The sequence below is a fragment of the Dendropsophus ebraccatus genome, chromosome 9 (genome assembly GCF_027789765.1).
Source record: "Dendropsophus ebraccatus isolate aDenEbr1 chromosome 9, aDenEbr1.pat, whole genome shotgun sequence".
NCBI lineage: Eukaryota > Metazoa > Chordata > Amphibia > Anura > Hylidae > Dendropsophus > Dendropsophus ebraccatus.
In genome coordinates, this window is record NC_091462.1 from 106,541,886 (window position 1) to 106,554,829 (window position 12,944).

At 44.0% G+C, this 12,944-nt stretch overlaps 1 protein-coding gene across 1 annotated transcript in view; it reads left to right on the forward strand.

Moving 5' to 3' along the window:
* LOC138801412 (sodium-dependent neutral amino acid transporter B(0)AT1-like) overlaps nucleotides 1-11,732 on the forward strand; it is a 31,523-nt gene extending 19,791 nt beyond the window's left edge. Inside the window, exons 8-13 of the mRNA XM_069984207.1 lie at nucleotides 1,416-1,544; nucleotides 3,944-4,100; nucleotides 4,896-5,100; nucleotides 6,009-6,168; nucleotides 6,320-6,482; nucleotides 10,799-11,732. Coding sequence (XP_069840308.1) covers nucleotides 1,416-1,544; nucleotides 3,944-4,100; nucleotides 4,896-5,100; nucleotides 6,009-6,168; nucleotides 6,320-6,482; nucleotides 10,799-11,008 — 1,024 coding nt within the window. The 3' untranslated portion in view covers nucleotides 11,009-11,732. The remainder of the gene's footprint in view (nucleotides 1-1,415; nucleotides 1,545-3,943; nucleotides 4,101-4,895; nucleotides 5,101-6,008; nucleotides 6,169-6,319; nucleotides 6,483-10,798) is intronic.
* The last annotated feature ends 1,212 nt before the right edge of the window (nucleotides 11,733-12,944 follow it).

Sequence of the window (12,944 nt, forward strand, 5' to 3'; positions counted from 1 at the left end):
TAGAAATCAAGTGGGGTATAGCAATATCGATGGCAATAGAGTGATTTTTGCAATATATTTTACTGTCATGCTTTTTTACAGCTTAAGGCTATGTTCACACTACGTAAGAGAACGTCAGTTCCGTGAGCCCGGCCGGGTCACGGAACGGCCGGTCTCTGGCCGGATCTTCTCGGCCGGTACTTAAGTACCGGCCAGATGATCCTTTCGGCCGCAGAGCTTTGATGCGGGCGCATCAGCGCGCGCCCGCATCAGAGCTTCCCATAGAGCTCTGTGTTAACTGACAGGGCTTTCTGCGGCCGGAATTCACTGAATTCCGGTCGCAGAAAACTGACATGTCAGTTGTTTGCGGCGGCGTATGGGATCCCGGCCGGAGCGTGCACTATGTGTGTACGCTCCGGCCGGGATCCCATAGAACAACAGGCATTGTTCTACCGCGGTAAAAGTACGTCCGTTGTTTTACGTAGTGTGAACATAGCCCAGAAGGGTACTCTAGAGACTGAAGAAAAACTTTTTTTTTTTTTGCTCTCTAAGCTCTGCAGTTTTTGATCCCCTTGCTGCCACACAGCTGTATACAGAGCAAGCTGTAATGAGTGACCATACGCTGCATGGTCACACACTATGAAGAAACGCTGGTCCTGCCCCTTGAGGCACTCGGCATGCTGCCACCTGAGGTGAGATGCTCATTTTGCCTCATGGCAGATACGACCCTTGTTAATTAACCTTATTAAAGGGGATATTCGGCGTTAGAAAACATGGCCACTTTTTCAAGAGACAGCACTGCTCTTGCCTCCAGTTTGGGAGCAGGTTTTGTGACTCTGTTCAATTGAAGTGAAAGGAGCTTAACTGCAAACCACAGCTGACCTGGAGACAAGAGTGGTGCTGTCTCTGGAAGAAAATGACCATAATTTTCTAATGCTGGATAACCCCTTTAAAGGGGCACTCCAGCAAAAAAAAAAAAAAAGTAGTGTTTTCTTTCCAGTCTGACACAGTGCTCTCTGCTGCCGCCTCTGTCCATGTTAGGAACTGTCCAGAGCAGCAACAAATCCCCATAGAAAACCTCTCCTGCTCTGGACAGTTCCTGACATGGACAGAGGTGGCGGCAGAGAGCACTGTGTCAGACTGGAAAGAAAACACTACTTCCTGCAGGACATACAGCAGCTGATAAGTACTGGAAGGCAGGATTTTTAAGTAGAAGCAAATTACAAATCTATATAACTTTTTGAAACCAGCGTACCCCTTTAAGGCTGTCAACTACTGTTTTCGGTAGGAGTTTGCATTACCATTTCAGACTCCTATTCCATGTGCGGTGCAGCTTATAGGGCTGCATATAAAGCGTGGTTGTGCCGGCGTATAACAAACCTGCAGTAGAAAAAATGGCAAAACTTCATATTAAATTATTCTTTCCTTTTTTATAGTAACAATTGTGAAAGGGATGCCATAACCTTCGCTGTCACTGACAGCTTCACATCCGTATACGCTGCCACTGTTATGTATTCTATCATTGGATTCCGCGCTACAGCCCAATATGATGAATGCTTTGCTGGGTAAGCGAAGGATAGCAAAAATATCCTAATGTAGATCTAATATATATATATATATATATATATATATATATATATATATATATATATATATATAGTGTGTATTTATCCAGCATATATAGTAATCTATGCATTTTGAGTGATACGCGGCACACCATGTGCAGCCACACTGACCCAGGGATTTCAGTTTCGGGGCCAAGCTTTGACCGATTGGGCCATATACACTTACTGCCTATTCATTAGTATACATGGACATTTATCCAGAAGCATGACTATACTATACTGCAGGGTAATAGGCTAAACTGAATGAGCGAATCAGGATTAGTGGACATGAGCCAACTGTGTCATGTGACCGTCTGTCCCTAAGGGCGCTGTCTAAGCGTATCCTCTATTGTTCACAAGATACTCCAGGTGGTGGAGATGGCAAAAGGTGCAGCCACCTGAGATGCTAAAACAACAGTACAGACGCAATAGATGTAGATGACAAACGAATGGAAAATGTATCTCCTCACAACACACAACACCTCAGAAGCACACAGGAAGGTGGAATCCGGGAACTAACCAGGAGTGCAGGACCAGACAGCAGGAACACAGGGAACACCAAAGCAGGAACATGGGAACCAGGACCGAGAATACGGGAACACCACAGCGGGAGCACAGGAAGCATGATGTAGAGTACGGGAACACCACAGCGGGAGCACAGGAACCATGATGTAGAGTACGGGAACACCACAGCGGGAGCAGAGGAACCATGATGTAGAGTACGGGAACACCACAGCGGGAGCACAGGAACCATGATGTAGAGTACGGGAACACCAGTGGGAACACAGGAACCAGGACCGAGAATACGGGAACACCACAGTGGGAGCACAGGAACCATGATGTAGAGTACGGGAACACCACAGCGGGAGCACAGGAACCATGATGTAGAGTACGGGAACACCACAGCGGGAGCACAGGAACCATGATGTAGAGTACGGGAACACCACAGCGGGAGCACAGGAACCATGATGTAGAGTACGGGAACACCACAGCGGGAGCACAGGAACCATGATGTAGAGTACGGGAACACCACAGCGGGAGCACAGGAACCATGATGTAGAGTACGGGAACACCACAGCTGGAGCACAGAAAGCATGATGTAGAGTACGGGAACACCACAGCGGGAGCACAGGAACCAGGATGTAGAGTACGGAAACACCAGTGGGAACACAGGAACTCGGATGGAGATTTAGGAACACCACAGTGGGAACACAGGTAGCAGGACAGAGAGTATGGGAACACCACAGCGGGAACACAGGAACCATGATGTAGAGTACGGGAACACCACAGTGGGAACACAGGAACCAGGATGGAGATTCAGGAACACCACAGTGGGAACACAGGTAGCAGGACAGAGAGTATGGGAACCACACAGCGGGAACACAGGAACCAGGACAGAGAGTACGGGAACACCACAGTGGGAACACAGGAACCAGGACAGATAGTACTGGAACACCACAGCGGGAACACAGGAACCAGGACAGATAGTACTGGAACACCACAGCGGGAACACAGGAACCAGGACAGATAGTACTGGAACACCACAGCGGGAACACAGGAACCAGGATGTAGAGTACGGGAACACCATTGGGAACACAGGAACTCGGATGGAGATTTAGGAACACCACAGCGGGAACACAGGTAGCAGGACAGAGAGTATGGGAACTCCACAGTGGGAACACAGGAACCAGGATGTAGAGTACGGGAACACCACAGTGGGAACTCAGGAACCAGGACAGAGAGCACTGGAACTCCACAGTGGGAACACAGGAACCAGGATGTAGAGTACGGGAACACCACAGTGGGAACTCAGGAACCAGGATGTAGAGTACGGGAACACCACAGCGGGAACACAGGAACCAGGACAGAGAGTACGGGAACACCAGGCAGGGTAATACAGGTGCAGGAAACTCAGAAATGATTTTGCAGCGCAAATGCAGAAACACCTTAGCAGGACTAAAGGACCTAGTTGCTCAGGCGAAGGAAATGCACTAAAAGCCCCCTGAAATAGTCGCAGACCACAGGAAGAGGAGGTGAATAATTAGGATACTGTGCCTCCAGTGGCCGGCTCAAGAGCTGCATAGAAAATGCACTGCCTGGGCAGCTAGGCATGGTGGCAGCGTGCGGGGGAAGTGTTGGACGCCATGCTTGGGCCACACGGAGAAGGAGGACATTGACCGGAGAGCAGCGGAAGGTGAGTAGATAGTGGCCTCTGCTACAGCACGTGGGCCACTGTGGTGAGTACGACAGCCAGGTGTCCCGTCTGCCATTGCAATAACATTAAGGAGCCCTGGCTAACATATTCAGGTGTTTGTATGTAACACAGTTTATATACTTCATGATCTGTTTCTCTGTTTCAGCAACATCCTGGCACTTACTAATACTTTTGATTGGCCGGAGGGAAATATAACGGAGGAGAACTATGAGCACATGCTGAGTTATTTTAATGAGACTCAACCAGACGTGGTTGCGTCCCTTCAGCTTCCTACATGTGACTTAGATACACTTCTATCTGAGGTAGGTTTTCATTGAATCTAATAATGTGCTACATTAAAGTCTATGGAAAAGCAGATGTCCATGCAAACATTGTATGAATAGTTTTTGTGCAGCGTCCCAGAGCAGGTGTCCACTGCTTTATTTATAACATGTATATGTCGGTACTAGGTGTATATATATATATATATATATATAATATATTTATGGTCTGAGTCTGAAAGCTGTTGTATGCTGCTTTCACCACTTGATGTCACTGTATTCCTTATCTGATATTGCACAGCTAAAGGAGAAACTGTATTAAAGGGGAACTATCAGCAAGTTAGACGAATCTAACCTGCTGAGTTAGTCGCGTTCGCCGCGGTCTGATGAGACCGTTAGGAGCACTAGACAGGCTGTTAGGAGCACTGCCCGCCCAAATAGTGGCGATCTGGCTGGCTGGGGACGGATTGGCGCTGTGGGGGGCAGGCAGTGCACCTAATGGTCCCCCCAGTGCTCCTAATGGTCTCACCAGACATGACTAACCGCGCTCAAACGTGGCAGAAGAGGAAGGTAATAGACATAACTTCCTCCTCTGCATCTCCTCTGCAATAGGGACATAGTAAGTTAGATTTGTCTAATCTGCTGATAGTTCGCCTTTAAGGACATACAGCAGCTGATAAGTACTGGAAGACTGGAGATTTTTTAATTTAAGTGAATTACAAATCTATATAACTTTATGAAACCAGCTGATTTGTTGTTTTTGTTGTATTATATATAATGCTAGCTAGTGTATGTTTTAAAGGGCATTCCCTAATTCTCATGTGTTTCTCTCTGCAGGGTGTAGAAGGAACAGGACTGGCTTTTATTGTGTTCACTGAGGCCATTATAAAGATGCCCGTGTCCCCTCTCTGGTCTGTGCTCTTCTTTATAATGCTCTTTTGCTTGGGGCTTTCTTCAATGTTTGGCAATATGGAAGGAGTATTAGTGCCGTTAGTGGATTTAAAACTAATACCCAAATCATGGCCGAAAGAAGCCGTCACAGGTATAATTCTATTTCCATAGCGGTATAATATATATATATATATATATATACATATGTCACGTTTATGTGCAGCAGTTGTATGAACAAGCTCAAAAAGGCTCCATATGTATGGGTGTGCTTGGAAATCAATTACCCATTGATTTCCATGACAGTCATACAGCGTATGAACTGTCAATTATTTGAAGCCACTGTTTCACTTTCAAAATCTCCCAGTACTTATCAGCTGCTGTATGTCGTGCAGGAAGTGGTGTATACTTTTCTGTGTGACACAGTGCTCTCTGCTGCCACCTCTGTCCATGTCCAGAACTGTCCAGAGCATGAGAGATTTTCTGTGGGGATTTGCTACTGCTCTGTACAGTTCCTGACATGGACAGAGGCGGCAGCTGAGAGCACTGTGTCAGACTGGAAAGTATGGACCACTTCCTGCAGGACATACAGCAGCTGATAAGTACTGGAAGACTGGAGATTTTTAAATAACGTAAATTACAAATCTATATAACTTTTTGACACCAGTTGTACTATGGATTGCAAACAAACTGACATCGTTCCCATATGAAATGTACTTTTTGTGTTTTTTTATCCTTTCCCAATATTGAATATTTACCCTTTATTTATTTATTTATTAATTATTACTAATAAAGATTCATTGCTGTATAAGGGTTTATTAGATTATATGTTTTTTATGTTGTGTTTTTTTTTTTCACCTTATTCACCTTTACTTCAACTTCTCCCTGTACTGACTGTGATCTACTAGACTAGTGAGCAGGTCGTCCCTGCATACTGCTGTTCTGTTAGTTGGGTGGGGGGATGAAAAGTTGAAAAACCATATATATATATATATATATATATATATATATATATATATATATATAAAAACAACTAATCAGCTGTTTTTCCCCCTTTTTAAGGGACCGTATGTGCGGTGTCCTTCCTGATTGCCCTTATATTTGTGTTGGAGTCCGGGAATTACTGGCTGGCTCTGTTTAATGAGTTTGCCGGATCCATCCCATTGCTGATTATTTCTTTCTGTCAGTGTTTTGCAGTGGTTTATATCTATGGGATAGACAGGTACGGTATTAAGGAATTTCTACACTTAAAATTTTCCTAAAGCAATGTAGTATGTTTAATAAAATGGCCATATTGTTATCCAATATGAGGAACAGATAATATAATCTGCTATTTATTTAGCTTTTTTTTTTTTTTTTTTTTGCATTTTTAGGTTTAACAGAGACATTGAATTCATGATTGGCCATAAGCCGAACATCTTCTGGCAAGTCACCTGGAGAGTCATCAGTCCTCTCATTATGCTCGCCATACTCATATTCTATTTTGTGAATACAGTGACAGAACAACTCTCATACAATACTTGGGATCCCGACTATGTGAGTATCTCACCAGGCAGTGTCATCATAGACCATCTATTTGCCCATTGACAAAAAATATATTGTACCAAGAAGGAGAGGTTAGAATTAGTGATGAGCGAGTACTAAAATGCTCGGGTGCTCGTTACTCGAGACGAATGTTTCCCGATACTCGGGTGCTCGTTTCGAGTAACGAACCCCATTGAAGTCAATGGGAAACTTGAGCATTTTTGCAGGGGACCCAAGCTCGGCCCAGGGAAGGTTGTGTGAAAACCTGTCAACCTCGGAAAATGATGGAAAAACCATGGAAATGGACAGGAAACAACGGGGGAAGCATGCCTAATCTCACCTAATCGCTGCAGATGACAAAAGATACAGGTCACACTAGTTTTTGGAGGTGGTCGTATAGTCTGTGTGTAAGTAAAGCTATATGGTGTATGCCACCTGTTACACAGGACAATGAGCAGTGAGGTTGGATATGGCTGCACTTAAAAAGGAAGCAACCCTGCTGACTGGCTGCAGATGACAAAAGATACTGGTCACACTAGTATTTGGAGGTTGTCGTATAGAGTGTGTGTGTAAGTGGTGGTATATGGTCTATGCCACCTGTTACACAGGACAATGAGCAGTGAGGTTCTATGCAGCTGTACTACAAATCACAGCAGTACAATGTAAAACAGCAGCAGCACCAGCCACAAAATAATATAATAGTACTAAGCACTTCTTAGGGGTTTGTATGCAACATCTAATGTCCCCTTTCTGCCAGCAGCCGATCACCACAGTGTGCAGCTAAGATCGTGTAGTAGTAGTCGTTTTGTAGTACTTCAGCCGTCTGAAGTACTACAAAAATAAATAAATAAAGATTTTAAGCCCTGCCTACAGGAACGCTAATTCACTCCCTCACTCTCTCCCTGACAGACAGCAGCTCTCTCCCTAATCTCTTCCAGCATGCGTCTGACGCGAGCACCGCCGGCCCAGATACTTATATGCCAGGGTCATCTGATCTGGCCAGCCAATCACTGCTATCCACATGTAGGGTTCCCACGTGATGCTAGGAGCTCCCAAAGACTCTCCTGCATGATGATTGGCTGAGAAAAAGTCGCCAAACATGCAGGAAGAGGAAGATGCCATTGTCTCGAGTATGGCGAGATGCTCGTCCGAGTAACGAGTACCATCAAGTACCCTAATACTCGAACAAGTACCAAGCTCGGACAAGCATGCTCGCTCATCACTAGTTAGAATCGATTAGAACTTTATATGTGTGAATGCATAAAAATGGACTATCTGAACTCCCAGCATCACTATTGATTATAATGCAGTAAGTTCCGAAACTGTAAAGGGGTATTCCAAATAAACATAACTTTTCATATGTTGCTACCCATGGTGACACTAACAATTCATTCCATACCTGTTATTATCTATTTAGTCTCCTTCCCCCACTTCTGAGCTGCTGCTTTCTGCTGAAGACACAAAAAACATATGTGAGCTTTTCTCTCTGTCTCCCCCTCCTTCCTCCTCCCTTCTGGCCGGCTGTATCTGCAACATTGTAGCTTATTTGTAATGACGGGAGGATTAATCACAGTGAGTTCATTAGCAACTTGACCTCATATTAAGCCTCACCGCATTCTTTGGCAGAAAGCAGCAGCTCAGAACTGGGAGAAGGAGTCTGAATAGATAACATGGACAGCAACATATGACGAGAGTGGAATAACTTTTTCAGAGCTCACAGCATCTTAATAAATGATGATGAATGATGCTATGGAACAGACTATCAGAACTCCTGGCATTATCACTCATTAAAGGGGAACTATCAGCAGGTTAGACAAATCTAACCTGCGGATAGCTCCCTATTGCACAGAAGGAGCGGGGGATGAAGGTAAGCCTCTTACCTTCATCCTTACCCCTCTTCCCGTGCAGCTAGTCATTTACCTCTCGCTCCGGTAGAATTGTTAGGACCATTATATTATGTTTATGATCGTTTGGTGGATCACTCTTGTTGGTCCCTGTAATCTGTAAGTGGATTGCCAACTATCGAATCTACCTCATGAATTCCTTTCCCCTAACCGGCTTGTAGTGAGTTTGCTATCACTTCATTCTCAAATTCCCGAGTATACGTCTTATTTGACATATTTGCAGTTTTGTTACCTCCATTTTTAATTAATATTTTTTTAATCCTATTAATAATTTACTTATTACATACATGTTATATATTTTAATGGGCTAGATGTAATATTTGACCTGTTTTGTATTTGGACTCTAGGGGATGTTATATGCACTGCATCATATTTGGCCTCTTGTGGGCTGTTGTTTCTATATCAGACACTAGATGGTGCCATACTACACTTTATTTTTCCTAATGTATACATTTTGACAAATACACCTTATTTATTCACATACACTTGGTGGATTCACTTTCACCTTATTATTGTACCCTATGTATCATATCTTATCATATTTTTCATTGTGGCACAGGGTCACTCAGTATATATATTTTTTGCTTATTCACACACATGCCACTCAGCACCAGTAGCTAGATAATGATATATATATGCCACACATGCCACCAGCACTAGTAGTTAGACAATGATATATATATCTCTTTTTTATTTATTTTTAATATCTTTATGGCATATTAAATTTGGTTCAGGCTATCATGTAGCTTGGGTCAGGTCTGCTTTGCGGCCGTGGATTGTTCCTTGTTGTTCTCTGGTTTTTGGTCTGCGCGGTCTCGGTCCGTCTGTGTTCAGTATGGGTTATTTATCAACTTCTATGATACCAGTGTAAGATGGAGGATTTTCAATCTTATATATTTGCCTGCATTGCTCATGAGTTATTTATTTCTTCTGATGCCAAACTTTCTTCTTCCTTCCCTCTTTTTCTTTCTTTTTTTCTTTCTCCACTTTCATAGTATCTTATTTCTTATATAGACATTTTTCTTCATATAGATATAGATATGATTTGTATTTGTTTAGCACTTGCACTTTTGCGCACATTTGGCACTTTCACAGAGCACTTGCACTTTATTTTTGGCTTGTTCACCTCACTTACTAATCAACTGTTGTGTATATACATATACTTACTTATAACCTAGCACTTTGTCACTTTAATTGATACTGTACTGGCCGTTTTTGTCTTCATGGTGTTCTTACATGTACTTGTTATAGCAGCCCATACTGCTTGCCCTCTTCCAAGATGGCGTCCGCATCGGGTGCGGCCTAATGCGCATGTCCGGCCGGCTGGCGGGTCACGTGACTAGGACCGGATCTGGCGTAGGGCGCATGCGCCTCGCATCACTTCCGGTTCGTCGCGCGGCCCACGGCTGATACTGGCGTCCGCACGAGTGGCCGCCATATAATACGATGCAGGTGAGATTATTATAGCCATCCAATGGGGCATTAGGGCACACTATATAACATCCTCTTGGTCTCCCCCTCATCACTCCCTGAAGAAGCGAATAGCGAAACGACGTTGGAGGAGTGTGAGGTGGGAGTCCTGAGGCTTTGGGAATTATATCCCTGGGTAATGTTGTTTATGTGCACTTGCCTATACTTTGTTGTATTGAGCTATGCAGCTTGTGTTTTTGGTTATGTTTGAGCACTTGCACTTTATAATATGCTTATAACCAGGCTGTATACGGCTAAATTCATTAGTACCTAAGATATGCACTTGCACTTTATTTTGTAAACATATACCTCTCCTCATGTTTGGTCTCCCACCTCCCAGGTCTTTGTTTGTTTTTATATTTTTCCTTGTCCTTATTATTGTTGCGATATTTCTCAATAAAGTTTTCTTGTACTAATTTATTTGATATTTTTTGCTCATTTGCATATCGGATGGGTTTATAGGTGTTTAGTTCTATTTCAAATACCATTCGGTTATTTCTCCCCTCCTTATTCCCTTTTTTTTTGGGGTATAGGACGTTTATCACAGAATCCAGAATCTATAGGTGTTTTCTATTGTTAGGAGCACTGCCCGGCCCCCATAGCGCAGATCTGACCCCCCCCCCCCCCCCCCCCCCCCAGGTAACCTGCTCCATTGATAATCATTAGAAGGGGCGTCTGTGTCTGGATGGTGGACAAGAAAACTTGTCCACCATCCAGTCTTCAACTGGGCAAATTGCCTTTGACTGCATCAAAGAAGCACTTGTCCAGTAGCCAATGGCCAAAGGAACACTACCCAAAAGTAACCTCTGAGAGACTTTTTATAGGACAGCAGAGTAAGCACTCTTATGTCTTAGTTTAGCTAATTGAGCTTACAGTAATGCTATTGTAATGCAACAAACATGGAAATTATTAGTATTTAGGTACTAAATGATTTCTCATATCCTTCATTTACAGGCAGATTTCCCGAAGACAAAGGAGCAATCTTTTCCTGGCTGGGTGTATGCTGTAATAGTACTGCTTGCCGGAGTACCAAGTTTAGTCATACCTGGCTTTGCCATTGTCATATTTATTATACAATGCATAAAGAAAGATGATGACCAGCAAGGCATTATGACTGCTGCATCTATGGGGTCTATTAATGGGGATAGAAAAAACAAGATGTAAGGTTTACAACAAAGAGAAAAAGACTTTATTGACATTACATAAAAATAAAAAGTATTATATTACCAAGATACCACAGCTGAAGATGACAGAAAAATAAAAAAGCCATACTCACCTGCTGCAGCGCTGCTCTCCTCTGGCTTCTCCTCACTCTTCCTGCTCTGCAAGTGCCGAGTGACGTCACACATTGGCTGCAGTGCTGGGGGGAAAAAAGGCCTCTTGTGGTCAGAGACATAATGCTGCCTCAAGCCACAAGAGTAATTGACAGGATGGGGAACCTATGGCTCCTCGCCCTGTCAATCACAATGGATTTAACTGTATGATATCAGGAGTGCACACAGTGAAAGGATTTGGCGCAGTACCTGGCAGAAGCTTATGGGCCTGGAAATTAATCCTTATTTTTTATCACTATACTTTTGACCTGGGGCACATAATAGAATACGACGGCTTCGAGTACCACCTCTATGCAGATGACACTCAGATCTACCTCTCTGGTCTGGATATCAACTCCCTGCTATACCTTTATACACTTTACCTCCTGTTTCTTTCCCTGTACCTTATAGATTGTAAGCCCTCGCGGCCAGGGTCCTCTTCCCCATGTACCAATCTGCCACTTGCCTTCATGTTATGTGTTTTCCATCTTGAAATGTTCCTGTATGTTACACCTATCACTTGTATAGTGCTCTGGAATTAAGGACACTTTATAAATAAATAATAATAATAATCACTCTACATGTAATGGATGTGTGAATGGAGTGTGTGCTTTATACCAAATAATATATATCTACATACTGTGACAATCTGGGGGTTACTCACTCGCTGGGATCGCCATCTCCTGGGCCTGAGACGGTTGGCACATCACAAATTGCAGTCCAGTCAGTGCTGTATGCTTTATACGGACCTCAGTCAGCTTTATTTATCCATTCAAAAAACACAAGACATAGGCAACACTGCCAATAAAATAAAACCTAGGCCGTCTAGCCACTGACTAACACCACAGCTTCCCTAGCTGTCACTTATGAGCCTAATGCTCAATATCACCAGCTCCACTGGTCTTACCCAGACTTCTTGTCTGCAGCTCCCACAGGCCTAGTGCTGCCTGTTCTCCCACCCTGGGAGTCTTCACCTGGGAGCCATCACCTGGGAAGCTCTGGAGTCTCTAATAGAGCTCCACCAGGTGGTTTCAGAGCCTCATTAGCTCTTGGACTGGAGTGGAGTACCTGGACCAGGAGCTCCACCTGAACTCCAATTCCCACTCCAGAGGCATAGAACTGCCTCTTACAGCCCCACCATGCCACATATCCTCCCCCCCTGACAAAGGCCATAGGACTTGTCACTTTATTAACACCCCCTCCTGGGTCAAAGGTCCTACATTGGGGTAAGATGTGACACCATTCATGCCTCATTTTCTTTTTCTGGGGACACACATCACACTTTTCATGAGGTTTTTGTTTTCCCCGCATTTTCCATAACACAGAACCACCGTACCCCACTTTCTCACTTTGCCGTTCATTTCTTTCATGACCACATCCATAAGTGGAGACATGCATCGGACGGCTGTACTGAGAACCACTCTCAGCGTGCACACAGTCCTTGTTCTCATATGTAATTTGGGTTCCCTTATTGGTAACATCCAGGCTGTTACCCTTGGCAACATGAAACCTCTCACTTCCAGCTACATTGGAGGGGACTGTATGAGTGACACTCGGCTCAGACATTGACTGACAGTTCTCACTACCTCTCACTTCAGACAGGGCAACATACAGACTGCTGCCACTTTCAGTCTCCAAAGTGAAAGTCTTCATATCAGCTCCTTCATGCACATCTGTGTACTGAGGACATGATTCCTCCAAAGTTACCTCTTCATTATTCACATCAGCCTCAGTAACTTCAAGACTCCCTGTAAGAGGTAATGTGTGAGCCAACACAAGCTCTTCAG